Genomic DNA, 26320 nt, shown 5'->3' on the forward strand with positions numbered 1-26320 from the left:
GCATAGCCTACTGTCAGATGTTCTGAAGCAGTCTATGGAGAACGTTTGTATAACAGTGGGAAAGCGTCCGTGTCATTTTTTGCGATATACAAGCTCACACCGTGTCACTTTGTGCCGCACTGCGAGCTTGGACACATGCTATTTTTGAAAAATCTTCAAAGTGTGAGAACTACTCATTTAGAAGGCCTTTTGTAGAATTGGCCGCAGGTCTTAATGGGTTAAAGTAAAATGCTTGTGTGCGATGTGTGTGTGGCGTCGTTAAAATAGCATCCCACCAGTTAAAACATTTAAAAAAATCACACCCAGTGTGAAGTGAGCGGTGTGGTCATCACAGTGGTCATCACAGTGATGGAAGCTCACTTTCAAAAAAAGAGGTTTTTTTCAGTGCATAGTACTATTTATCCTACTATAATTCTAGTAACCTCTGTCTGTTTGTCTCTCTGTAGTGGTAGGTGAAGCTACCCGGTTCTCCTCACTGGCTGGACCAATTGCTCTGATTTTGCACACAGCCATTGACCATTACCATCTGAACTTAACTGTGAAGCCCGTTTTTCGATTTCATCAAATCTCAGCTTCTTATTAGCGTTTTTGTGTCAAACACTGTCGCCATGGTTACGGGGCTGCCCAGCTATGGGACGAACTGCCTCCCGGGTTGCCAGATCATGTGCGCATATCCCCCCACGGATGCGCTGCGCCAACCGGGTATGGTCTAGTAGGTTATTAATTTCATCATGTGTCTCACTAGCCAATCACAGTGCTGAATAGAGTCAGCTAATAGAGTCAGCCAATCACAGTACAGCTAGGGGTGTACTAATGTAGAGGGGTGTGCTATTATGAGCCAATACAGCGAAGGGTGTACTAATGAGGTGTCCCAACCCCACTTATAGGAGTGGCTACACTGCTCCAAAACACCTACAACACTAGTATAGTAGCATTTGAGAAATAGACATTGTGAGAGCAATTCTCCTGGTACTCAAAGAGTGAGAGCCACAATGATGAGTTGAGTCTCATCCGGTGTGAGAGGAGAGGAAGTCTCTCTGAGCCTGCTGGATTAAGACCCGATGCTCTGGTACCGTGGGGTTCCAGATGGTTGCAGGCAGGCTGAAAGAACAGATTATTGTCGGACTGATTAGGATCCTCCGTGGTTCTCCTCTGGGTGTGGAGGTGGCTGCAGGGCTGCCAGCGTCGCTCTTGGAGGTGTTCTGTGGTGTGTCGTTTTAAACCTGCCTCCGCAGAGCCTTGCTGTCGTGTTCCGAGCGTCCTCTGGTACCAGGCAGTGTTGTAAAGTAACTAAGTACTCAAGTACTGTTCTTAGGTACAGTTTTGAGATATTTTTTTGTAATTTCTTCAGTATTTACAATTTGCAATACTTTTACTTCTACTCCTCTACATCTCAGAGGAAAATATTGTACTTTTAACTCACTACAGCTATATGAACTAGTTACTTTGTAGCCATTTGAAAATAGCAGATCTACATGCTCACAATGCGTCGCGATGCGACGCATTGTGAGCTTGTAGATCGGCTATTTTCAACAAAAACAATTATACATGTTGTGCAAATGTTCTGCTCAATGAGTACTTTTACTTTTGGTGCTTTAAGTACGTTTTGATATCGATACTTTTGTACTTTTACTCAAGTCAATTTTGAATTCCGGACTTTCACTTGTAACAGAGTACGTCTACATTGCAGTATTGATACTTTTAATAAGTAAAACGTTTGAGTACTATTTTCCACCACTGGTACCGTACAGGCAAGGCCATTTTATTTGTATATCACATTTCAACAACAAGACAATTGAATGAAATAAAAATGCATAAAACGCAAGGAGTCAAAAAATAACAGATACCATTATAGTGCAGAAGAGAAAGAAAAATAAAAAAAGAGAAGTAACTCAATGAAAGGCAGGAGCAAACAGAAAGGTCTTTAGTTGTGTTTTAAAAGAAATAAGAGTGGCGACAGAACCTGCAGTTTTCTGGGAGTTTGTTCCAGATATGTGATGCATAAAGACCCCCACGTTTATTTTTGGTTTTAGGGACATATTTTGGCCCTAAAACCATTCAAAGCTTTATAGACCAACAGTATGTTGAAATCAATTGGTTGACAGGCAGGCAGTGATGCAGCCAGTCAGGGAGGAGACTCTGTAGAAGTTGCAGAAACATCCTGGAGTGCATTCTGAACATCTTCAGTGGAGGAAGATGAGTTGCCTTGAAGCCCAGCTAATTGCTTCTCAGGTGGCAGCAGGGGTAATGTACCGTACCCGTCCACCACTGCGGATTCTAGGGGTTCGAATCCATCACGGTGCATCCGCTTTGGCTTAGTGTCTATAAACGCGATTGATCCTTGCCAGATACAATGTCTTCTGGTAAAAGACAGGGTTAAACAACAAAAAAATGGGATTGGTTTTCAAAATAGTCTATGCGACTTTGCCCTCAATGCCCACATATCTGACAAAATACCTCCAAAAAGTTAGCGACACCCACAGCCACACTACTAGAGGGAGCGTCAACAATGATCTTGTATCACCCACACATAAAACAAACATGGGTAAATTCTCCTTCTACAGCACTGCCACCCAGGTGTGGAATGCTCTGACCCCATCCCATAAAAAAATGTATATTCACCGGCTTCCTTTAAAACAGCCCTGAAAATTCAGAGAGGTACATAGTTATCACTTCTCCCTTAGACAGGCGACCCCCCCCCCCCTTTTTCTTTACCCCCCCCCTTACTCTGTACACATAGTGTTTTATATTGGTGATGATATTGAATTGAATGTTTGGTGCTATTTCATATGTTGATGAATTGAATACCTATAGGACCCCCAATGGAAACGAGACCGCGCAGACTTTTTGTTGGTGTTATCCTTTTAGACCAAGTGATTGACTGTGCTCGTGCTGTTTTTACATTTCTGTCTAATAACATATTCAATCACTCAATCAAAGCCGCTGCTACGTACTAACAGGCTGGGGGGGCGGCACCTGACAGCAGGGGGGGGGGTTTGAACGTGGGAGCTTTGCTTAGAGGTGAGCCAGTTGGCTGCAACAGTGGCAAGCGGTGGGAGGAATTAATTGGCATAACGACTAAATTGTGGAGGAAAAGAAACAACAGTGTATTTTTAACCCTTTAAGACCTGAGGCCTCTTCTACAAAATGTCTTCTAAATTCAGTTTTTTGGACAAACAAAACGTATATTACTATATCGGTGGTTCTCAAACATGTTCATGTCAAGGACCCCGAAAGGTATATGTATTTGGGCACGGACCCCCATTTCAAAATATTGTGTTCCAGGGACCCCAAGAGGCAAAGATTTGAGTTACAAATGTTTTTAAAATATATATATATATTCAAAGATTTGCACACATTTTCACGATTTTTCAAAAATAGCAGATCTACAAGCTCGTAGCGCGGCACTCGGTGCCGCGCTACGAGCTTGTATATCTGCTATTTTTGAATAGCCAAAGTGTAAAATAATGCTTTTTAGCTCAAATGAAAAAGTGTCACAGATGCGTTCCAGGGCTTAATGGGTTAATTTCTCCTTTGGGGGAGGGGGAGGGGGGGAGGGGGGGGCAGGGGTGAACTCAAAGTCTGTATCGTGTTTGCGCAGGTTGTTTTAGAGCGCCACGTGAGTCACACCTCCAAATACAACGCCACATGCATCTCCCGTAATAAATGGTTTCATGGCACGACGACTAAATAGGGGAGACGAAAATGGGGCAAAAAGAATTGGCTACTCTAAATAAAAACACAACGCCCAACTTGCGGGTTGTTTATTTTGCTCAATAAGCAATGTGCAACCATATGGGGTTTAGGTGGTTAAACACAGCTTCAGAATCTGCCAAATACTGGATGTCTGCATACAGAATAAGACTCAATAGCGGACCCAGACACAGATAAACAGCTCCAGTGGATTTTATTGAACAGAAAAATAGTTCACGGTCTTGATAAAAAAAAACGATAAGCAAAGGCAAAGTCGAAGGACGGGCGGTGTTCAAATGCAAGCGGTAACTCAAGAGAGTCTTAGACGGTTGGCAAAAACACAGGTCAGGAGGATAACAGGCGGAGTCCAAAACCAAAAAACTTAAATCCGAGACAGCAGGCAAAAACATGAGTGAAAAGAAGTTTGTGAAGGCACACTGGACACAACAAGCACAACGTTGAAGTTCAGCTTATCAGGCAGGGTCAGGAATAGGGATGTGTAGATTTCACAACTTCAACACTATAGTGTCCCTATTCTGTCATCGTAGGTAGGCGAACATGCAGCGAACATATCCGATCTACAAGCTCACAACGCGTCGCGTTGCCCAAGAAAACAATAGAAAATCAATTAAGTATATAGGTTCAAGTGGTTATGGTTAACATGGTATCAAACAAACAAGATGATGTCCGCCTGTGTGTGCCCAGGGATATTGTTGCATTGCATTACGCCAAAGAAAATGTGTAAATTCACACGTTTAAATCCCTAGTCAAAACAGGTCGGAATAAAACACAATCTAGCACTAGTACGATCAGGCAGAAAACGCACGTTAAGGCAGGCTATGAATTGTCTGTCGGGTGGAAATCTCGTATGTCCAAAACTGTTATTTGAACTTTCACTTATTGTGACACTGTACGAAGTAGGGCATTCATTTACGGAGGGAAAACAGAAGAAGTTGAAATATGGAAATACAAGGTTTCTGCAACGAAATAGCAGCGATACTAATTAGCCAATGAGACGCAGGTGTGATGGGCCTTATCCGACAGGTCGAGCGAATGAAGAGAGGTGCCAGGTGTGTGGGGGCGGGGCCAACTCAAACTGACTCGCTCACGCAACACACACACACGCACGCACGCACGCACGCACGCACGCACGCACGCACACACACACACACACACACACACACACACACACACACACAAACACTCACACAAACACAAACTCCTTGACAGACAGTGAACCAAAACACATGAAATATGAAGCGCTGCAGGCTGAAGTCCTGACAAAATACTCCACCGCTATGCGTCTGAAAGTGTGAAAGTCCTTGTCAAAACTTTTAAGACACTTTTTGCAGACTTCTAATTAACAGGGGAAAAAACATACTTCTATGAGCTGTGCAAGTCCCACTGCAGTGCTGTTGCTTTGGTCAACGTTGTTTCGTCTTTGTTTTTTGAATAGGCTCTATGCACAACAGCCATATTGGAAAGAAATTGGGCATCTTCCTTACTTCCTAATGAAGGCTCTGTTCAATTCTGGTCAAACAGAGTCAGGGTGCCAAATGGACCCTTATGGGTCCATTTGGTTCCATTTGTACACTCTCAGAGGTTTGGGGGTCCTTGAAATGAAAGAGTTTGAGAACCACTGTGCTACACTAAATGGAACAGAGCCTTAATTAGTGTTATTGGTAAGCCCTGTGAAAGAGGCCCAATTTCTTTCCAATATGGCTGCTCTGCATAGAGCCTATTAGGTCATTGTAATGTTCGGTCAATGTTTTTGTTTTATATTATTGTATTTATTGGAGATAAATGCATGACATTCTGAAAGCTCTCGCTGTCATGTTCTGAGAATTATGATGATTTCAACCATTTTGAAATGATGATAAAGTAGGATATGTTTCTAGGGATTCTACTGGTTCTGCCGAGTGAAGACCCGATCTATGCACTTGCAACCACGCACAATGACGCAATCCACACGTCACACACCCTCTCACCTACCCCCTGCACGCATTTCCTCTCCGTATTCCCTCGCCCGCTTTTGTATTACTCTCTCTGTCTGTCTGTCTGTCTCTCTGTCTGTCTGTCTGTCTGTCTGTCTGTGTGTCTCTGTCTGTCTGTCTGTCTGTCTGTCTGTCTGTCTGTCTGTCTGTCTGTCTGTCTCTCTCTATCTCTGTCTGTCTCTCTCTCGCTCTCTCTCTCTCTCTCTCTCTCTCTCTCAAGCACACACACAGATAACAACAGGGTTTAGGTCCACAGTGGGCTGGCTGTAAATGGAGCATCTCGGTTAATCTTTTCCCTGCGACAGTGCAGAGGTTTGAGCTCCGCTCCTCTAGCCATTTTTTTTTTAATAGACCAGCTCTGCTCTTTCTTTCTCCATCACCATCAGCAGCAACTCAGCAGAGAAACAACACCTCAGCCCAACGCTCATTCCCCTGCATTCAGGATAAATACGCAATTAAAAACCATCTGAATGGTGGGAGGCTGTTCCTTCCGCTACTAGCTAATTAGGCCCTCGTAGGAAAATGGAGATGACTTTGGCAGGCTGTGTGTGTGTGTGTGTGTGTGTGTGTGCGCGCGTGTGTGTGGCGACTGACGGAGCCAAGTCCTCCTGTATGTAATTGCTCCAGCATGGTTTGAATTGGCAGGACGATAGGCCTGTACTTTACCTGAACCGCTCAGCCCTTCTCTCCTACTGTGAGGGAAAGCGCTGATAGAAATTGGAATCCAGCCTTATGCTTTATTTCCCCCCTGTGCGCCGATGCAGGGACAGAGGGGTTGATGGGAAACGGGAAGTCCCTGATGGATATTGGCAAAATCGCAGACAACAATCACCTCCTCCACCACCGCACCCCCCCCCCCCCGCCCCCCCCCCCCCCCCCCCCCCAAACCCCTCCTCCGCCGGAGTGTGTTTGATGTTAGTGCGCGCTCGTTTAGTATTGTTGCGTTCACACACACACGCGTTCATTGAAATTGCGTTTTGATGCAAATTGACTGAATGAGGATGAAGTGAAAAGAAGTTCCGCATCAATATGGAAAGATAGTTGAAAGAGTGTGCGCGCGCGCGCGTGTGTGTGTGCGTGTGCATTGTTCATGCTTTGACTCAGCATGTGTGTGTGTGTGTGTGTGTTTGTCTTAACCCATTAATACCTGGAACTGTGTCATTTTTAGATTTGAGCTAAAAAGCATTATTTTTGGGCTATTGGGCTATTCAAAAATAGCAGATATACAAGCTCACAGCGCGGCACCGAGTGCCGCGCTATGAGCTTGTAGATCTGCTATTTTTGAAAAATCGTGAAAATGTGTGTTTCTGGGGGTCCCTGGAACAAAATATTTTGATGGGGGTCCGCGGCCAAATACATTTAATTTTGGGGGTCCTTGACATGAAAAAGATTGAGCACCACTGATATAGAAATATACGTTTTTCAGAATACCGTTGGGATTAGGAGACATGTAGAATCGGCTTCAGGTCTTAAAGGGTTAAGATCATTAAGGGCCTGCGCTCCAGTGGCGTACAATTTCTCCTCTAATTACTGCGAACTGCCTCCTGCTAGTGCCATGAAGCAGTGCTTCATCATTCCACGCCGACTGCGCACCGTTTCTTTGCTAAGCACTTTTTCTCCCAAGTCGCAACCCTTCTCTCTCAAGTCACGACCTATGTCACAGGCCACAACCCTCTTATCAAGCCACCACCCTTCTCTCAAGTCACAACCTTTGTCACGAGTCACGACCCTTTTTATCAAGTCACAACGCTTCCCTCAAGTCACACACCTTTGCACAAGTCACTTTCTTGAGTCAGAAACCCTTCTATCAAGTAACAAACTATTCCCTCAAGTCACAAGCTGTAGCATTCGAGCCCGGAAAGGTAGGCAGCTTGCACCCTCACAGTCTGTGTTCACTTAGTCGATACCAACTGGGGTTCAAATTCCACTTTTATAAATGGGTGTTTTAATTTTTATGGCATGGCCGTTTTAGAGCACACTCTGGGTTTAATAACAACCAAGCTTGTAGATCGGCTATTTTGAACGTAGATATTTGGTTAGAGGGGGGGGAAAGGAGGGGACCAAGTTCAGACCCCTGGGGGGGCATATTTAACCCATTAAGACATGTGGCCAATTCTACAAATGCCTTCTAAATCAGTAGTTCTCACACTTCCGATGTTTTTCAAAAAATCTTCAAAATAGCAGACATACAAGCTCGCTGTGAGCTTGTATATCTGCTATTTTTGAATAGCCAACGCAAAAATCTAAAACGACATGGATGCTTTCTCGGTTTTAATGGGTTAAAAGTCACCATTTCCATTTGGTTCACCTGCAGGAGACACCAAGCCCAGGAGCCAGTTTATCAATAGGCTCTAAGCAGCAGCCATATTATCACTTCCTTCACAGGTGTTACCAATGATACTAATGAAGGCTCTGTTCCATTTAGTGTAGTACAGTGGTTTCCACGACCCCCATAACTCTGAGAGTGTACAAATGCAACCAAATGGACGGGTCCATTTGGTTCCATTTGTACACTCTCAGAGTTACACACCTGTAAGGGGCCATTTGGAAGCCCATGAGGGTCCCTGGACCCCAACTGTAGACCCACTGGTGTAACAGAGTGTTTCCAGTGAGCCAACATGAACAATATCAGCACCCTGACTATGTTTGACCAGAATGGAACAGAGCCTTCATTAGTATCATTGGTAACACCTGTGAATGTCTTCATAATATGGCTGCTGTGAATAGAGCCTATTTGGGGATGACGGCATTTCCTTCTAGTGTGGCTTTGCCATTGTATTGTGATTTGAGCGGCTTAGTTCACAAACTGCACACATAGTAAGTGACTGTCACCGGCTAAAGATTAGACAGGGATGCCACACCGTTATTATAATCTCAGGCCGTAAACTGGTGATTACGACTGCATTACAATCAATTACAAATCAGGCCTATATAGCAGACGCTCTTAGGCAGAGCGACTTACAACTGCAAAATCTGAGTAAGCAGAATAAGCATGAACCCATTGTCAACAAATAATTAGAGTGCAGAGAGAAACAGTATAGTACCTCAAAGAAACTATAGGATAGAAACATCAAACGTAGCATAATATGTCTACAGTGGTTCTCAACTTTTTCATGTCAAGGACCCCCAAAATGATATGTATTTGGCCGCGGACCCCCATCTCAAATATTTGTTTTCCAGGGACCCCCCAGAAGCAAAGTTTTGAGTTACAAATGTTTGCTTTAAAAAATAGTACATTCAAAGACTTCAAAAATGGCATATCTACAAGCTCATAGCGTGGCACTCTTTGCCGTGCTATGAGCTTGTATATCTGAATAGCCAAAGTATAAAAGGTTAAAGTGGTTAAACTTAGTCTGATGCTATATTAACACATTAACACCCCTGGAACCCCCCAAGGACCCCTGGGGGTCCCCGGACCCCACTTTGAGAACCGATGGTCTACACAACATGCTTTATACCGTAAATAATATTCTAAGTAACCAGCATGGACACAGAAAGATAATATTCTTTGTAGCGTACCCAGTGCAGTGTTTTGTCTGGGTTCAACACAGCCACTAATGACTAGTATCCCATCAGTGCCAAGATTTTCATGAAACTTGGAGGAACGGTCAACAGACTTGCCCTGAAGGGACCATTGCATTTGGTTGAAAAGGGCAGAAGCAGGCAAGCACGGGCTGACAGAGGAAAACATCTTCCAAATGAGCCTGGGGGGAGGGGGGCAGGGGTGGTCTGCATTTGTACCCTTTGCCCCCCGCCTCTCCCCCCCCCCCCCCAGACGCTGGGTCTGGACAAAGGTCAGGGTCAACATAAAGTTCACGGTTAAAGGACGACTTCTACAAATTGTCAGTATATCTTCGTTATAATTGGTCCTCACTAATGCTCATGATAAAATGGTACAATTGTATTCTGTGTCTCATAGGAGGGCTCACATCATCGTTAGGCAGGATTTTTTTGTTGACCAAAAATGGTACCATATTATAATGAGTATTAGTGAGGACCAATAGGCTCTATGCACAGCAGCCATATTGGACAGAAATTGGGCCCCTTCCTTGCTTCCTTCACACCTGTGTTACCAATGACACTAATGAAGGCTCTGTTCCATTTAGTGTGGCACAGTGGTTGTCTTATTTGCAAGGACCCCCATAACTCTGAGAGTGTACAAATGGAACCAAATGGACCCGTAAGGGTCCATTTGGTTCCATTTGTACACTCTCAGAGTTACACACCCACCATAAGGGGCCATTTGGGAAACAAAATGGAGTGTTTCTAGTGACCAGAACAGAGCCTTCATTAGTATCACTAGAAGTTCGGGCCGCTGCGCGGCCCTCACATCTAGCGTCCGCGCGACGTCGCACTGTGTAGGTGTGTACATGTAGTGTGCAAGGAAGTAGTAGTGTTGAGTAATGTGATTGAGGCAAGAGAAGTATTGGGTATGAATGTAGGCGGGTTGTTGTTGATTGAAATGAGATTTTATTGTTTGTTAGATAGCATGGTTTATTGGCATGGTGTGATGTCGGACAGTGTTGGTGGCAACATGTAAATGTGAGAAAGGCAAAATAGCAGTGAAATGAAATGACATCCAGAATAACATTAACAGTGAAGCATTAATCAGGAGCAGGTGTACAGTATGTTGCATTGGGGGGAGAATACAAACAAAGGCAATGGCAATTATGTTGAAGAATGAAGGTCATTTGTCACTATGCAATCAGGGAGTAGCAGCACATGCAAAGTGTTTGAATGAGCATGTTTGGATTAATAAAAGAGTTCGGGATAAACAACGTTGTCAGTAATTCCCTCATCATTGTTCACAATGAAAACTTTGACGGCGCTGGCTCTCTTTCCCCTGGAGAAGGCTGTGTAGAGTTGGCCATGAGCGAACACAGGTTGAGGCAAGTAGATGCCAACTCGTTCGTTCTCTTGCCCCTGCCCCTTATTGATGGTAACAGAGAAAGCTAAGCGGATAGGGAACTGTCGTCTGATGAAGGTGAAGGGAAGCTCCTCATCTCTGTCATAGTGAGGTATCCTTGGGAGGAAGATTTTTTCACCCCTGTTTGTGCCAGCTGCAATCTCACACTCAATGATTTTGTCCATCATCTGCAGTACCACCATTCTGGTGCCATTCTTGAGAGTGCGGTCGGGACCTGCTTGCAGGTTTCTCAGCAGCATGACTGGGGCTCCTACTTTCAACTTGAGGTTATGATCAGGCATTCCAGAGGGTGTCAGTGAATTGAGGAATTCCACAGGCATGGAGTCCTTGTGGTCGTCCTCCAGAATTGTGTCGGCTGAAAAGTAGACTCTCTGTTCTGTAGGGAAGTCTGCCAGGCATATGTTGTTGATTTCTCTAATGTCATTATTCAGAGGAGTGTATACAGTGCCATTGAGAAGGTTGTCTTTGTTGACACATCCAGTTTGCAAGTCAGGAAAGGTGAATGAAATGAGAGTTTGGAGATCGTGAACCAAGTGGTGGGGTTGAATGCGGACCTGCCATTCTGTGTCCTCCTCGTGTGGGAGTGTTCCTTCCCCTAATGCAAGGAGATAGTGGGAGAAGTCCTTCTCTGCTGCGTGTGTTCTCATGTTGAGGTTTAGCTTGTGGTGTTTCATGTGAGGATAGAGTGTTGACATCTGGATGCATGCTGAAACTATCTGGGGCCTGCCTGCTCTTTTGATAACGGGGAGGGTTTGCCTTGGGTCTCCACCCAGGAGGACAGTTTTGCCACCCCAAGGCTGCTGTGAGTGCATGAGATCCCTCAGTGTTCTTTCCACACACTCGACGTTAAAGCGGTCAACACTGAAAATCTCGTCCCAGATGATTAAGTTGCTGTCTTTAATGAGCTTGGCCAGATTGGACTCTGCGTTGATGGCACAGACAGAGTCTTGGAAAATGGGGATTGGGATCTTAAATCGTGAATGAGCGGTCCTACCACCCTCCAGGTTCTGTGCTGCCAAGCCTGTGCTGCCCACACACAGCACAATGCCATGCTCTGCGCGTATCGTAGCAGCAATGACCTTAAAGGTAAAGGTTTTGCCATATCCTGCAGGGGAGTTGAGAATGAACTGGCGTGTGATGGTTTCTTCTTGTGGGGCATGCACTGCCTGATAGACGGATTCGCAGAGTGCCATTTGTTCCGCAGTGAGCTTAGGAGCAAGCGACTGTACAATTTGTTGTTGCTGTGTTATGTTGAATTTTTCAGATCTGAAGATTTGTGTCAGCCTTTCCTGCGCAGTTAGTGGTCTTGGCTGTGGCATGTCATTGTAGTTGGATAGACCGCTGCCCATTTGTGAGAGTTCATCATCAATTGCAAGCAGTAGCTGATTTTGTATGAATGTTGTGTCTACTGCGTCTGTGGGGCACCTTTGTGCAGTGGCCTCCGCATGGAGAAAGTCTTCACTGAGCTCTGCAAAGAATCTGTCATACAGATGTTTGGGCTCTGATGGGTGACAGTAGTGGAGGATGATGGCAAAGGTTTCGCGGACTTTCCTTGGAGATGCGTAGCGTGACACCTCATGCATGGCGGTAATCCATTCTAGATCGTCCTGAAGCAAGCCCATGGCTAGAGCTGTGTCTTTGAAAGTGTCATAGTGGTTGCCATCATGTACCTTAAGGTCCTCATAGGTCTGTGGTCCTCTGATATGTGCTAGGAGCAGTTTCAAGTAGAATCTTTCTCCTTGGAGCACGGATACATTGGACATTCTTCCTATTGTACGTGGAATTTCCCTGTCCTTGGGTGCGTGGACTCTTTTATTCCACATGTGGGCCTTCCATGTGTAGTGTTCGGGAATCTGCATGTATAGATATTGCCTTGCTTCAGGGTCCTGGCTGTTTAGTTCGAAGAAGGCAAGCAATGTAGTGGGTTTGGCTGCTGCTATGGCCTCCTGTGCATGGCCTTCTCTGAAGACTATGCTCTGCTGGCCGTCTGTGTGGATGGCGAGATTGGTGACAGCAGGGAGTCTGTCCTGGATCTTGTACTCCATAGTCCTCCAGTGTGCATCATGAGCATCAATGGTTCTGGCATTGATGAATTTGGAGATCTCATCCCTGTCTTCAATGTCGAGGGTGCCAACATCAGCTCCCTTATGTACGTATTTGTACAGGTACTTGATGGTCTGGAAGGAGCCTACAAATTCAACGTTGATGTGGCATTTGTATTTGAGAAGGACCCAGGGGTTGTAAGGAACGACCCACCTGCTGTCAAACAGAAAGCCTTTCTTGTTGAAGGTGTGGCCGTCAATGGGCCGCCTGTACTCCGGGTAGCCATGACCATGATGAGGCAGTCGAGTGGTGGCACAGAAGTTTTTGGGGAATTTCTTAGAACAGAGGCCATTGACCATGCAGGGGCTGTTGGGGTAGCCTGGACCACAGGGTCCATGGAGCATGGATTGACACACCAGCTGATGCAACTCTGGCTCCTTGTCCAGGTCAGGTATGTCTGCTCTAATGATGTGATCAATGTCATCTACAGTCAAAATCTCGTGTAGGAGTAGCAGTATGTGGGCATGTTTCAGTCCTCTCATCTGTCCCTCAACAGTGTGTATTCTAGCCTTCATTTTGCCAAAAACTCCCAGCTTCATGTCGCGGAGGAGCTCATCCAGACTCCGTTTGAAGACTTTATTGACAATGTCTGGTCTGTCAGTGGGCTGCTGGTGTTCAAAAATGTTATTGAGGACACCTTCACTCCGTGAGTTTGCCGTAATGGTAATGAAGAGGTCAAACTTTTTGTATCTGGCTGCTATGGCAAGGGCATCTAGATAGTGCTTGTAGAGGTATCTGGGGCTACCAGTGTGTGAGCCTGGAAGAATTATCTGTTGACCAATGTTGGTGGCCTCAGTCTGTCCTGGCTGTGTTTGCTGAGTAGCCAGGGAATCAATCAGACCAGAATACTGGTGGGCCCTGTACTTGTCCTGTAGTTCCCTACTCCTGTAGTAGTTCATCCGGCAATTTTCTATTTTGGAGTATTGATCACAGAAGTATTCTTGAGCAAGTCGGGCCGACTTCAGAAGGGTGTTGAAGGAGTGGGTTCTCTGTTGTAGATGGAATCTGAAGAACTCCTGAAGAGTGACTTTGGCTGTGGGTGACTGTGCATGAACCTTTGTGATGGGGTTGTCGATGCTGAAGCCAGCATCCCCATGTGGCAAGATCAAGGGATAAGCGGCTGGGTCATACATAGGGTGTAGTGAATTGATGTGTGTAGTCTGGCTGTGATTAGGTACATCAACTGGAGTTCTGTACAGAACAATGTCTCTGGGCTCTGTCTGGCATCCTGGTGCAAAAACAACAACGTCAGGGACAGCAGGGTTGAGGTGACTTTTGTTTGCCCCCTGTGAGCTTTTTGACTTGAACACCATTTTCAGTGCCTGAGTTGGGTTGGCATTGAGTAATTCTGCGCCGGTTTTAAAGATTTTTACTAAAGGGTTAACTGTCTTTAACTCATTTTGAATGAGGGTTAAAGTGGGCTCCTTAATAAGGTCCTCTCCCTTAGCCTGATGAAGGCGGTTCTTAATTTCATTGTCCTGATCAAATACAAAGATTTGTGAGAATTTGGGTCGGTTATTGGTGTCAGGAAAGAATGCAGAGGGAGTGAGGTGGTACATTTGGCCACTCATCTTGAACGGTCGTGGCCCTAGTCCTTTGAATGCAATGATTTTACCGGTGACATTCTTAGAAGCCATAGACACTAAGCCATTGTACTGTCGGATGTTGGCCATGAATTGTTGGGATTCTGGAGAGGTCCTGTCAAACAGAGCTTGAAGTGCAGGAGGGGGGTCCTTGAATGGCTGTAGTTGGATTGTTCCGTAATGGCAACAGGCACTGAAGGTTTTGAGTGGGACAGGATCTTTTGAAAGTTTTGATGTTTCCCAGGGGAACATGACGGCCTTGCATGAAGTGCAGATACAATCCATTGCAGGTGTGGGAAAGGCAACTATTTCTGTGAGTTGTTGTGGCTGTGTCCACGCTCTTCTGAAGTGTTTATCCTTTGGTTTTGTCCTTTGTGATGGATGAGAGTGTGTTGTGTATTGATGGTCCTCATAGCGGCGTTCTGCGAAGAGAGAGATGGACAGCATGCATGATTAGGCAGTTGTGAAATGTGTGCGTAACATAGTAATTGTAATATTCTGTGTAGATGTAAGGAAAAGGAATGTGAGAGATTGGGTGATAGAATGCATTGGAGGGATTATGGGGTAAATCAAAGCACTTACTTTTGGCGGGGGGCGTCTGTAAGGAGCGAGTTGTCCTTCTGCTGGCGCGGTTGCTGTCACTGCGGTTAGCTGAGAAGTGGAGACAGTTGTGTGTGGGCAAAAAGGAATTAGCCGGGATGTTGTGGTATGCAGTTTGTGGTTGAGAGTATTTGTGACATTGAAGAGCGTTTGCGGCTGCATTTGCGCGAGCCACACGCTGGCGAGTGGCATTGCGTGTGCGTTTGCCCAGCATAGCTTTTTTGCGTGGTCCCATGGCTGCGTGCGAAGTTGTGGGTACTGTGTAGTAAAGTTTCCTGTTGTCTCTGTGTCGTTCTGTGTACTGCGTAGTAAAGTTTCCTGTTGTCTCTGTGTCGTTCTGTGTGCTCTGCGGGGGTAGGGGCTACGTGCAGTAGAGGGGGTAGGGGCTACGTGCAGTAGAGTTGCAAGGCAACAACACGTGGACGTGTGTGGCATTGGTAGCGTCGCTGAGGACACTGGCATTGGCCAGGGCATCCAGGTCCTTTATAGTGATGGCTGTGCCCCTGTCATTATGGTGATGTCAGATAGTGTCAGACATCTCCATATATGGAGCTGCCTATATCAGTTATGCCCAAATATGGGACCGTGATGGCTGTGCCCCTGTCATTATGGTGATGTCAGATAGTGTCAGACATCTCCATATATGGAGCTGCCTATATCAGTTATGCCCAAATATGTGGGTTCTCTGATGTCAGACCAAAATAAGCACCCGGAAGTGAATTTCGCGCTGGGGAAGAGATTTGCATAGTATTGGGGCATAATGCGTTTCATATTTATTGTACATCATGGAAGTAGAGTAACGGTATGGGAAGCAGCCGGTTCAGAGGCAGAATATTGAGGAATTTTGGGGTAAAATGTGGAGTTAGTTGGGCCATGTGTGTGCGTGGAGACCGCGCACACACACATGTGTAGCCCCATGAGTTTGGCCGTCAATTATAGGTGCAAGATTGGTAACACCTGTGAAGGAAGAGGCCCAATTTTTTCTCCAAAATGGCTGCTGTGCATAGAGCCTATATGAAGATGGGCTGAAAATGTGTGAAGTCGTCCATCTCTCATTTAGGATGGGTGGGTTCATGAGACTTTGAGAAGATTAAATGGTCGCTTATTATAAGCGTCTTTGGGCTTGTTATTCTGTAAAGTAAATATTGGTAGTTGCGGGTTGCAGTTTTTCGGGCTTGTTTCTAAAGTGTTGTGGCATTTGGACTTCCTTCCTAATGCTATTGAAATTGATGTCATGCCCCCCCCCCCATTAATAATGTATGTGTCTATGAACCCCATCTGAAAATATTTATATAATATTCATTTATTTTTTGTATTTTTGGGGGGAAAATGAAAACAAATTAAATACATCAAAAAAGTTCAATAAAATAAATGGAAAAAGTAATCGAAAAAACACGTCCCCTCACGTATTAGGAGGGCAGGATGAGTCACCAGAACCAAGGACGGGTGTTTTTGATGAATCCATCATGGTTAAAATGGAGTTTGGAGTTATAATGGGTTTGTATAGGAAGGGGGCGTGTCTGATAAAATGAAGATCAAATGTCTAAATACTGAATCAAGCAACTTAAAAACTGTCTGGGGGGCTCACAAAAGCCTGAGTAGACGAGAAAATGACCCAACATTTTTTTTGAAAGTGAAATATCCCTCTAAGCCACTTTCCTCCCAGCAGTGACTGGCAGAAAGAAGCACACATTTCTGCAGCAGATTAGTTGAGTTAATCAGGCAGTGCGGCGTGATGTGGTCTCACCGTCTCTTTCTATTGGCCGTCCAAGGCCTCCCGCTTCTGCTCGCTTTTTATCACACTTTATGAAGTTGTTAACAACAACACCACACTATCACAGATACACACATGCACTTACACACCGTGTGACAGCAAGAATGTCTCACTTCTTACTGAATGGGTCCAAAACATCCAATCGTGTGGGTTCACAGGATCCACATGGTAAAGGTGTGGATATCTATGCGTTCACGTGGCCAGCCTGTGTCACCTATATGACACTGGTTCTCAAACTTTTACATGTCAAGGACCAAATGAATAGGGAGCCCCAGAAAAGATAATGTTTTAGAATGTATTTATTTTTCACATTTCTTCATATTTATAAAAACTAAAAAATGTAAATAGTAAGTAAGTAGTAAGCCTTGCAGAGCCATGTGACCAATTTCCAATACTTTTACTTCTACTCCACTACATCTCGGATCCAAATATTGTACTTTTACCCCACTACATTTATTTGAAAATTGTAGTTACTAGTTACTTTGTAGATTTTGATTATTATTACAAAACACACTAACCACTTCAGCCCTATATACATTTCAACCATTTGAAAATAGCCAATCTACAAGCTCACAATGCGTCGCAATGCGACGCATTGTGAGCTTGTAGATCTGCTATTTTCAAAAGATTTGTATACATTTGAAAACTTTGGACATTCTGCCTAATGAGTACTTTTGCTTTTGGTACCTTAAGTACATTTTGATGCCAATACTTTTGTACTTTTACTCAAATACATTTTGAATTCCGGACTTTTACTTGTAACAGAATATTTCTATATTGCAGTATTGATACTTTTACTTAAGTAAAACATTTGAGTACTTTTTCCACCACTGGACTTCCCCCAATCAATTGTTTGAAATAGCCAAAGTATAAAATAGGGTTAAACTCATTGTGATTCTATATTAACACATAAACAGAGATTATGTATTATTGTTTGATATAATGGTATGTTATAAAACATGTCTCTCTCTCCCTGGCTGCCAAGGTCTCTCGCCACAACACTCAGCCACTGGTTGACAGCGCATAGACAAACACTTAGAGAGAAAGTAGAATGATGCGTACAAATAAAATAAAATAACCTGTTATAATAAAATTCAAATAAAAAAACCTGTTATCATTTAAAAATATATATATGTTTTTTTTATCACCAATGTAAATATTGAAATACATAGTGGAAATAAAAAAGCACTGGGCAGGTTCGGTGTTGGAAAGGGACACAGCAAGATAAGAGAGAATTATTACTATTCTGCCACCAAAATGTGGAATGACCAACCATTTAAAGGTCTCGCTTCCCTATCCACACTTAAAACTGACCCAAAAAAGATTTAGAATTCTATCCCCAACCAGGGTTGCCAGATCTGCTTATTATAATTTCCCCACAAGATTCTATTGGAAAATAGCCGATCTACAAGCTCACAACGCGTCGCATCGCGACGCGTTGTGAGCTTGTAGATCTGCTATTTTCAAATAGCTGATGTACATGTTAAAGTGCACATGTGGCCCATAGTCGCTTCTTTTGGGCTGGTTTTCCTAGACCTGGTTGCTTGTTTCTCTCACAGAATCTGGCAACACTGTCCCGAACCAGCTTGTCCCAGATAGTCAAACAACACACTCCCTCAGCAGGCTCCAGAGACGGCAGACATTCAGCTAAGTGGTCAGATGGGAAGATTTTCAAGTGGGCCCTGATTCAGAAAAGGTTGGGACCCCTGGTGGTCTTGGAACAGCTGTAGTTTACTGCCCCTTGTGGCTAGGGCTATGTCTCGGAACAGCTGTAGTTTACTGCCCCTTGTGGCTAGGGCTATGTCTCGGAACAGCTGTAGTTTACTGCCCCTGGTGGCGAGGACTATGTCCTCTTGTGTCCTATGGTGTTATTTTGTTGGCACGTGAGGCCTCTTTTCCAGCTTGTCATATTCCAGGTGGAATTCCTTGGATGCCCTCTTCTTCCAGTTAAGACAATCAAAGAAGTAGTACGTTCCCCTTTCACAGGTGTTGGCCATTATCGTAGGCTCCATGCCGGGTATCCTGGTGATCCAAGCCTGCTCCTCCTTGTGGAACCTCCACCCGCGGTTAAACAGCTCTGCCACTGCCTGAAGCTGCAGGTCTCCACCCTGCATGTAGTACAGGTAGAACAGCAGGTCTTCACCATATCGAGCCACGTTGATCGCAGGCAACTTATCCCTTATGTGAACGTGGAAGTCAATATCCTGAGATTGAGAAGGTGCTGACGCCCAAGGGGAAACAAACTTAGGGTACAAATTTGTGGGTGAGTTGAGGTCGAGCCCCAGTGTTGTGAGGTCACTTCCCAGTGCCAAATGGACCATTCCGGGATCCGTCTCTGCTGCCCGAAGGAATGTCAGCAGTCCAATCATCCCGAATTGGTCCGTCACCATTCCCGAAGGAATGTTTGTCACCCGACCATCAGGCGACACCTGGATCCCTTTCTTCTGGCGGTTCTGTGGTGAAGCCGTCTTGTCTCTGGGGGACTTCAGTCCCTCTGCATTGGGTGTGCTCTTGCCAGTGGAGTTTAAGCTGTGGCCAGGAGTGGACTTTAAGTTGGTTTTACTGTCATTGTTGCTCAACGTAGGGTCCTTGTAGTTGTGGCCAGTAGTGGAGTTTACGTTGGTTGTGCTGCTGTAGTTGCTGCCAGTAGTGGGGTTTAAGTTGGTTTTACTGTTGTAGCTGTGGTGGCTAGGTGTGGGGTTTAACTTGTGACCAGGAGTGCAGTTCAAGTTGTTTGTATTGGTGTAGTTGCAGCCAGGAGTAGAACTTAATTTGGTGTTACTGTTGTAGTTACAGCCAGGAGTGGAGTTGAAGTTGTGGCCAGGAGTAGAGTTTAAGTTGTGGCCAGGAGTAGAGTTTAAGTTGTGGCCAGGAGCAGAGTTTAAGTTGTGGCCAGGAGCAGAGTTTAAGTTGTGGCCAGGAGTAGAGTTTAAGTTGTGGCCAGGAATAGAGTTTAAGTTGTGGCCAGGAGTAGAGTTTAAGTTGTGGCCAGGAGTAGAGTTTAAGTTGTGGCCAGGAGTAGAGTTTAAGTTGTGGCCAGGAGCAGAGTTTAAGTTGTGGCCAGGAGTAGAGTTTAAGTTGTGGCCAGGAGTAGAGTTTAAGTTGCATTTACTGTCATCGTTGCTCAACGTAGGTCGTTTGTAGTTGTGGCCAGGCAGTGCATGAAAGTCCTCGTTGTGGATGGGAAAATCCTGTGTCCATTCATTTGAAGGTCTTGTCAGCGTACCAAGGTATGATGTTGGGTTTCCACTCCCTTCTTCCCTCCGACTCCTGTCCACTAATAAGGGGAATTCTGACAAATCCAGTCCTGTTACATTGTCCCTTAGACCTCTGCCATTGAAGATGCTGCTCGATACAGAGTTGTTCGTCCCAAAAGCCTGACTGTGGCTCATTACAAACCCTGACATGCTGTTTGTGGAGAAGGGCTGGCATGCTGGCTGTTGCTTGGGCATACAGATGATGCTGGGTGAGCTGTGGTTGGGACTTCCTAGTCTAGAACTCCACATGCTGCTGCTTCTGCCAGCAGTTCCAATGTCTGGACCAACCTGTTCCTGGTTTAGCATGTTCCTGGTGTTCATGGGCAACGACCCCCTGCTGGGTGAAGGCGGGTGGGGTAGGGACGTGGTGGGCCGATCCATTGTGGGAGTGAATAAACTTTGTACTGGGTTGCTTTGTGTCTAATGTAATGAAGGATTATCCACAGAACTTGTAGGCAAGTCTATGATGTTAGTTTATATGTGATGTCACTACTAAGACAGCCATATCTATATTTGGACATATCTATTGTGGGCCAATGGTGGGTGGGGTCTGGGGACCCCCATGGGTCCTTGAGGGGGTTCCCAGGTAAATTATTGATAGTTAGGAACCATATGGATCCTTACAGGTGTGTGACTCTTGAGTGCACATTTGTACACTCAGAGTTGTGTGGGTCTGTGTTCTAATGCATATAAAAGTAGGGGTGTTTGAAATGTAAAAGTTTGAGAAACCAACCTTTAACGGTTCAGAGTGAGTGAGGAAGATGCAAAAAACAGAAGCAGATGTAAACGCCACGGTGACCCCTGATGGGAATAGGCTCTATGCACAGCAGCCATATTGTGAAGACATTCACAGGTGTTGCCAATGATACTAATGAAGGCTCTGTTCCATTCTGGTCAAACAGAGTCAGGGTGCTGATATTGTGCATGTTGGCTCACTGAAACACTCTGTTACACCAGTGGGTCTACAGTTGGGGTCCAGGGACCCTCATGGGCTTCCAAATGGACCCTTACGGGTTCCATTTGTACACTCTCAGAGTTATGGGGGTCGTGGAAACCACTGTGCTAGACTAAATGGAACAGAGCCTTCATTAGTATCATTGGTAACACCTGGGAAGGAAGTGATAATATGGCTGCTGTGCATAGAGCCCATCAGTGGAAAACCTTTTTAGTCTTTGAAGGACGGGTGAGCAATGCACACAAGGTTAACAGTAAGCTCATTTGAAAAAAGAAGAGTTGTAGGTAAGTGGACAGAAAAGTGGGAGAGAGAGTGACAAAGAGAGGGGGGGCGATGAAGGGGAAAGAGGGAGACGGAAAAATAGCATCACAAAAGGTCATTTAAACGGACAGATTGATTTTAATTTTGCTCCGCTTCCATTCGGGTCGTTGTCGATGCATTTAGCTCAGGAGAATCTGGCCCGTGTCATTATCTCCCGCTCTTGTTTGTTGTGTTCCGACGAGGACGTTGGCGGCGTTGTTTATTTTCCACAAGAGCTGGCTAATGCGACCTCCGATAAACACAATCGACTCTCAATTTAACGCTGCGTTTTAGGCTACTATCTGTGACAGCCGAGCCACGCACAGACAAGGGAGTCAGTGTTTTAGAGGTGATGTCACAGTCATTTTCAGCACAACCTGGCTTGTTTATTTCATTAGTTCATATCAGCACAACAGACACAGCAGGAGACTCTCCGCCTGTAAGAGGGGTTGTGTGTGTGTGTGTGTGTGTGTGTGTGTGTGTGTGTGTGTGTGTGTGTGTGTGTGTGTGTGTGTGTGTGTGTGTGTGCGTGCGTGCGTGTCCGAAGTTATTCTAGCAAACCGCTGAACCGCTTTCACATTGTTTCATACTTTTTTTAAACTTACATTTTATAATGGAAGACAATGGCTGGAGTTCGCTATCACTACACATCATCATAGTTAAGTTAATCCAGCAATTAGAAAATCAATAATCAGTAATACCTTTCTCACTTTGTCTTTCTCTGAAATACAAATGGGGAAAAAAACAGTGTTTCTGGGGACAAGACTTGGGGCTCGACAAAGCTTAATGGCTTGAGTTTGGACCGCTTAAGCCCTATAAAAGAGCCGATCTAAAAGCTCACAACGCGTCCCATGGAGGCCTTGTATTCACTGCAAATATCTACAGTGTTAACACTAATATATCTTAACCAATTAAGACCTGGAACTGTGTCATTTTTAGATGTGAGCTCAAAAGCATTATTTTACACTTTGGGCTATTCAAAAATAGCAGATCTGCTATTTTAGAAAAATCGTGAAAATGTGTGCAAATCTTTGAATATATATATATTTCTAAAGCGAAAATTTTTAACTCAAATCTTTGCTTCTGGGGGTCCCTGGAACAACATATTTTGATGAGGGTCGGCGGCCAAATACATATCATTTTGGGGGCCCTTGACATGAAAAAGATTGAGCACCACTGATATAGAAACATACGTTTTTCAGAATACTGTTGAGATTTAGGAGACATGTAGAATCGGCTTCAGGTCTCAATGGGTTAACATATCTCTAAACACAAACATTTTGATAAATCTAATAACAAAAATCCCACTAAACTCCTGTTCTTCTTTTGGTTAAATCCCATCAGGGGTTGCCAAAGCGGATCCTCTGTTTCCATCTGCTTCTGTTCTCTGAGTCCTCCTCGGTATTATATTTTTATATGAGATTGTAAAATGTGTGTCATTGATTGATCCCCCAAAATAAGGACCAAAGTGTGTCCCTTATCAGTTCAATAAGGGACACGTCTTTTTAGTTTCCAAATAAGGGACGGCTCCTTTATTTCAAGGGACGGTTTGGCAACGCTAGACAGAGCCTTGTACCGTGTTTGGGGGGGCGGTGCGAGCGGTCCGCCGGCGATAAGCACCAGCATAGATTTACGGCACGTCTGCCAGAGTGCGTTAGATATCCTGATCCAGGGCCAACGGACAGCTGACTGCCAACAGGACGGGGCCATTGTCTGAGCTTCATGGTGCCAATAAACACTGGCGGAAGAGTAACTTAGCACGTTTACTCAAGTAGCCTACCGTACTTAGTTTTTTTGAGGCACATTTACTTAACTTGAGTATTTACATTTTGTGATACAAGTACAGTACTTCTACTCCGACGCATCGCAGCGTCAATTTCTTTTATTTTTTCTCCAGTACAATTATTTGACACCTTTAGCTACTAGTTACTTTGTAGATTTTACATTATTATTACAAAACTCACAGTAACCACTCAAGCCCTATTTTACATTTGGCAATTCAAGAATTGATGATTTTTTAGTGCTTTTACGTTGGTTCTGTAAGAATACTTTGAAGCCAGTGCTTTCACTCGAGTACAATTTTGACCTTTTACTTGTAAAGGAGCATTTTTATATTGCTCTTATGATACTTTTACTTGAGTTGAACAAGTACAAAAAAAAACAGAGTACTTCTACCAACCACTGCCAATAAAAGTGTCTGTTTTACCATCCATCCCCGCCCAGTGCCGGGCACCGCTTTGTCTGGCCCCGGAAGATTTAGTGGGGAACTGTGCCCCCTGCCTCCCCCCTCGTCCCTCTCTCTCTCTCTCTCTCTGTCTCTCTCTCCCTCTCTCTCTCTCTCTCTCTCTCTGTGCTCCCCCCTCTCTCTCTCTCCTCTCTCTCTCTCTCCAACGGCTCTCTTCCACGGCGGTGTTGTAACCGATGTCTGCTGAAAGGTTTACTGCTCTGTTAGTTCATTTGGCCAAAGACTTGTTTCTGTAGCCGCCATAAACACGCTCTCTAAAGGGAAGAGCGCTGAGGAGTCCATAAAAAGCTCCCTCCGCTTGTCAGATCCTTGGCTCCGATAATGTCACTGACATATAAGTGATGCTTACTGCTGAATGGGGGGTTATCTATAGATGCCGGGGTGGTTCTGTCAAACACTGGATATAACTGTCTGTTATCTCCTTTTACCCTCTCTCTCTCTCTCTCTGTCTCTCTTTCTCTCTCTACCTCTCTTTTGTCTTTCTATACACTTTCTGTTGTATCGGTGGACAGTATAGCCAAGTACGTTTGGCGGCCATAGCTGAATGGTATAGAGACCTGGGTTCTCAAACTTTTTCCTGTCAGGGAATTGTATTTGGCCGCGGACTCCCATCTGAAAAAGGTTTATTGCCAAGGACCCCAGAAGAGAGAATGTTATTTATGTTAAATAAATTAGGTAAACTGGCAGAAGGAGAACTCGCTCGCTGCATTAAAGTTAAGGAAAGACTCCTTAGACAGACTTTTTACAGCACTGACGAAGGTCCCAGGAGGACTGAAACGTTTGCTTTTTTAATTTCACTTAGAGCACCTGAGCACAAAATGAGCATTATAAAATAAAGAAAAAAATGCTTTTTTCAAGTCTGTCTAAGGAGTTTTTCCTTAACTTTAATGCAGCGAGCGAGTCTCCTTCTGCCAGTTTACCTTTATATGTTTTTGAGACCACCGCACCTGCAGTCAAACTCAACCAAAGGACAAAGAAGGGCGCAACAGTTTTCCCTGTTCTTTAGTGTTAAATAAATTACAAATTATTCAACATTTTCTCAAAAATAGCAGATGTACAAGTAAGATGTACATGTAAATGCAGACACCTCATTTCACTGTGTATGCAAATATATGCAAATATATATTATCCGTATGTATAAGGATACAAACAAACAACTCCACTTTGTATATTTTGATGCCAATACTTGTAACTGCCTCTTGTTTTATATTGTGCTACTAATGCTACTTTTACTCAAGTAAAATACTTCTTACACCACAGTTTTTTTCCCCAAAGTGGGGCATTTTTTTTAAAGATACCAATTGAATAAGCCTAATACTAGCAAGCACATAACTTTTGTTCTTTTCTTTTTTCGTTGGAAGCAAACTTTTGCTTGAATAAGTAGATCTCAGGAGAAATCCAGCACAATTTTTCTGTCTGCCAGTCGCTACCAGGGCTGCCTTTTCATCTGAACGCTTTGAAACGCGGTAAAGCCTCCACTGCAGTGTGCGAGCTCTGGTGTCTGTGCGTGCCAGAGAACTCCAAACGAACTTCAGCACGCCTTATATACTCCCCTTATATATATAGTTTCGTTTTAGAACAAGCTGTTCCGCGGCGCCAGGAAAGTGTCGAGATGAAAGTCTATACAAAACAAGCGTGAAACTCTGTCTGTTCTCTGCAACATTGGCGGTGCAGTGTGAGGGCTGGGGCAATTAACGGAAAATATACTGAAACCGATATTTAGAACTAGTAACACTTCACCCATTTTCAGCCTATATCTTCATATAATCTTCATATAAAAAGTTCAAATAAGGATAAGCCCTCCGTTGTGTCTCAGAGGAGGGCTGTGGACAGTTCAGAAAGTTAGCATGCAAGTTTTTGCTTTGCAAGTACATCTTAGTGGTTCATAGTGGTATATGATTATTATTCAGTTTGACAAGACATCATATTTGTACACAATATAACTGAATTGGCTGAAAAGGCTCTTAAAAAGTCGTAGGTTTATTTTCTACCCGTGCCGCTTCTGATGGAGATAACATACCCAGGTTACACTGCGGGCTGACTAGAGGGCGGGCCAATTAAAGCAGGACAGCAACAGCTGCAGCATGTGAGGGGAGACAGAAAGTCCCTTAAAATAATACAGAACAGAAATGCCAAGGCAGGTCAAGTTCACACTTTGTATTCAGCATATTTCATGCATGGCAAAACTCAATGTGCTTCACACAGAGAGAGAGATATGTGACATGTAATATCAGTGAAAATCCCTTCACAAGCGATGTCTTTCTCTGAGTGTGTGTGTGTGTGTGTGTGTGTGTGTGTGTGTGTGTGTGTGTGTGTGTGTGTGTGTGTGTGTGTGTGTGTACTTGTATTAATATATTTGTGAGGACCAAATGTCTCCATCTCATATATAGTTGAATTTGAGAAACAGACATTGTGAGGACAATTGTCCTGCTCAAACCAAGATAAATTGTTGTGTTGTGGTTAAAGATGTGGGGGGGGGGGTAGGCTTATAATTAAGAAAAGATTCAGGTTGGGGTTAGGATTAGGCATTTAGAGGCAGTGTTATTTTCGTCGACTGAAACTATGACGAAAATTGTTGGTCTCTTACTGACAAACTAAACAAAAAATAAATAAAAACTAAGCTATGATCATGACTATGTGAGCTTGTAGATCTGCTATTTTAAAACTATTTTTATACATTTGAAAACTTGTGAAACGGGACATTCTGCATAATAAGTACTTTCTACTTTTGTACTTTAAAGAGGTGGTGCCATGGTTTTGCACTTTTTCTGTTTTTCATGTGTCTATGAGGTTGATAGAACTTCATTAAGCCCCCTGGTGGTGTTTTTATGGTGTTTTATGTCTTCTCTGACTATTTTGAGTTTCTTCCTTGAGGGTCAAATGTGCCAA

The 26320-nt window shown here is 44.3% G+C and overlaps 2 protein-coding genes across 2 annotated transcripts in view; one reads left to right on the forward strand and one right to left on the reverse strand.

Annotated features, from left to right (window-relative positions):
• LOC311064133 (ephrin type-A receptor 6-like) overlaps nucleotides 1-26320 on the forward strand; it is a gene marked incomplete at both ends in the record, with an annotated part of 409840 nt that overhangs the window by 177082 nt on the left and 206438 nt on the right. The window lies entirely within an intron of this gene.
• On the reverse strand, nucleotides 18543-20312 carry LOC311065127 (CCR4-NOT transcription complex subunit 2-like; the record flags this gene model as incomplete). Its single annotated transcript, XM_084085344.1, has 2 exons — nucleotides 18543-19203; nucleotides 19777-20312. 2 exons carry the CDS (start codon nucleotides 20310-20312, stop codon nucleotides 18543-18545), a joined length of 1197 nt encoding a protein of 398 aa, XP_083941470.1.

This window comes from Gymnoscopelus microlampas (assembly GCF_963454915.1).
Source record: "Gymnoscopelus microlampas genome assembly, chromosome: 17".
Taxonomy (NCBI): domain Eukaryota; kingdom Metazoa; phylum Chordata; class Actinopteri; order Myctophiformes; family Myctophidae; genus Gymnoscopelus; species Gymnoscopelus microlampas.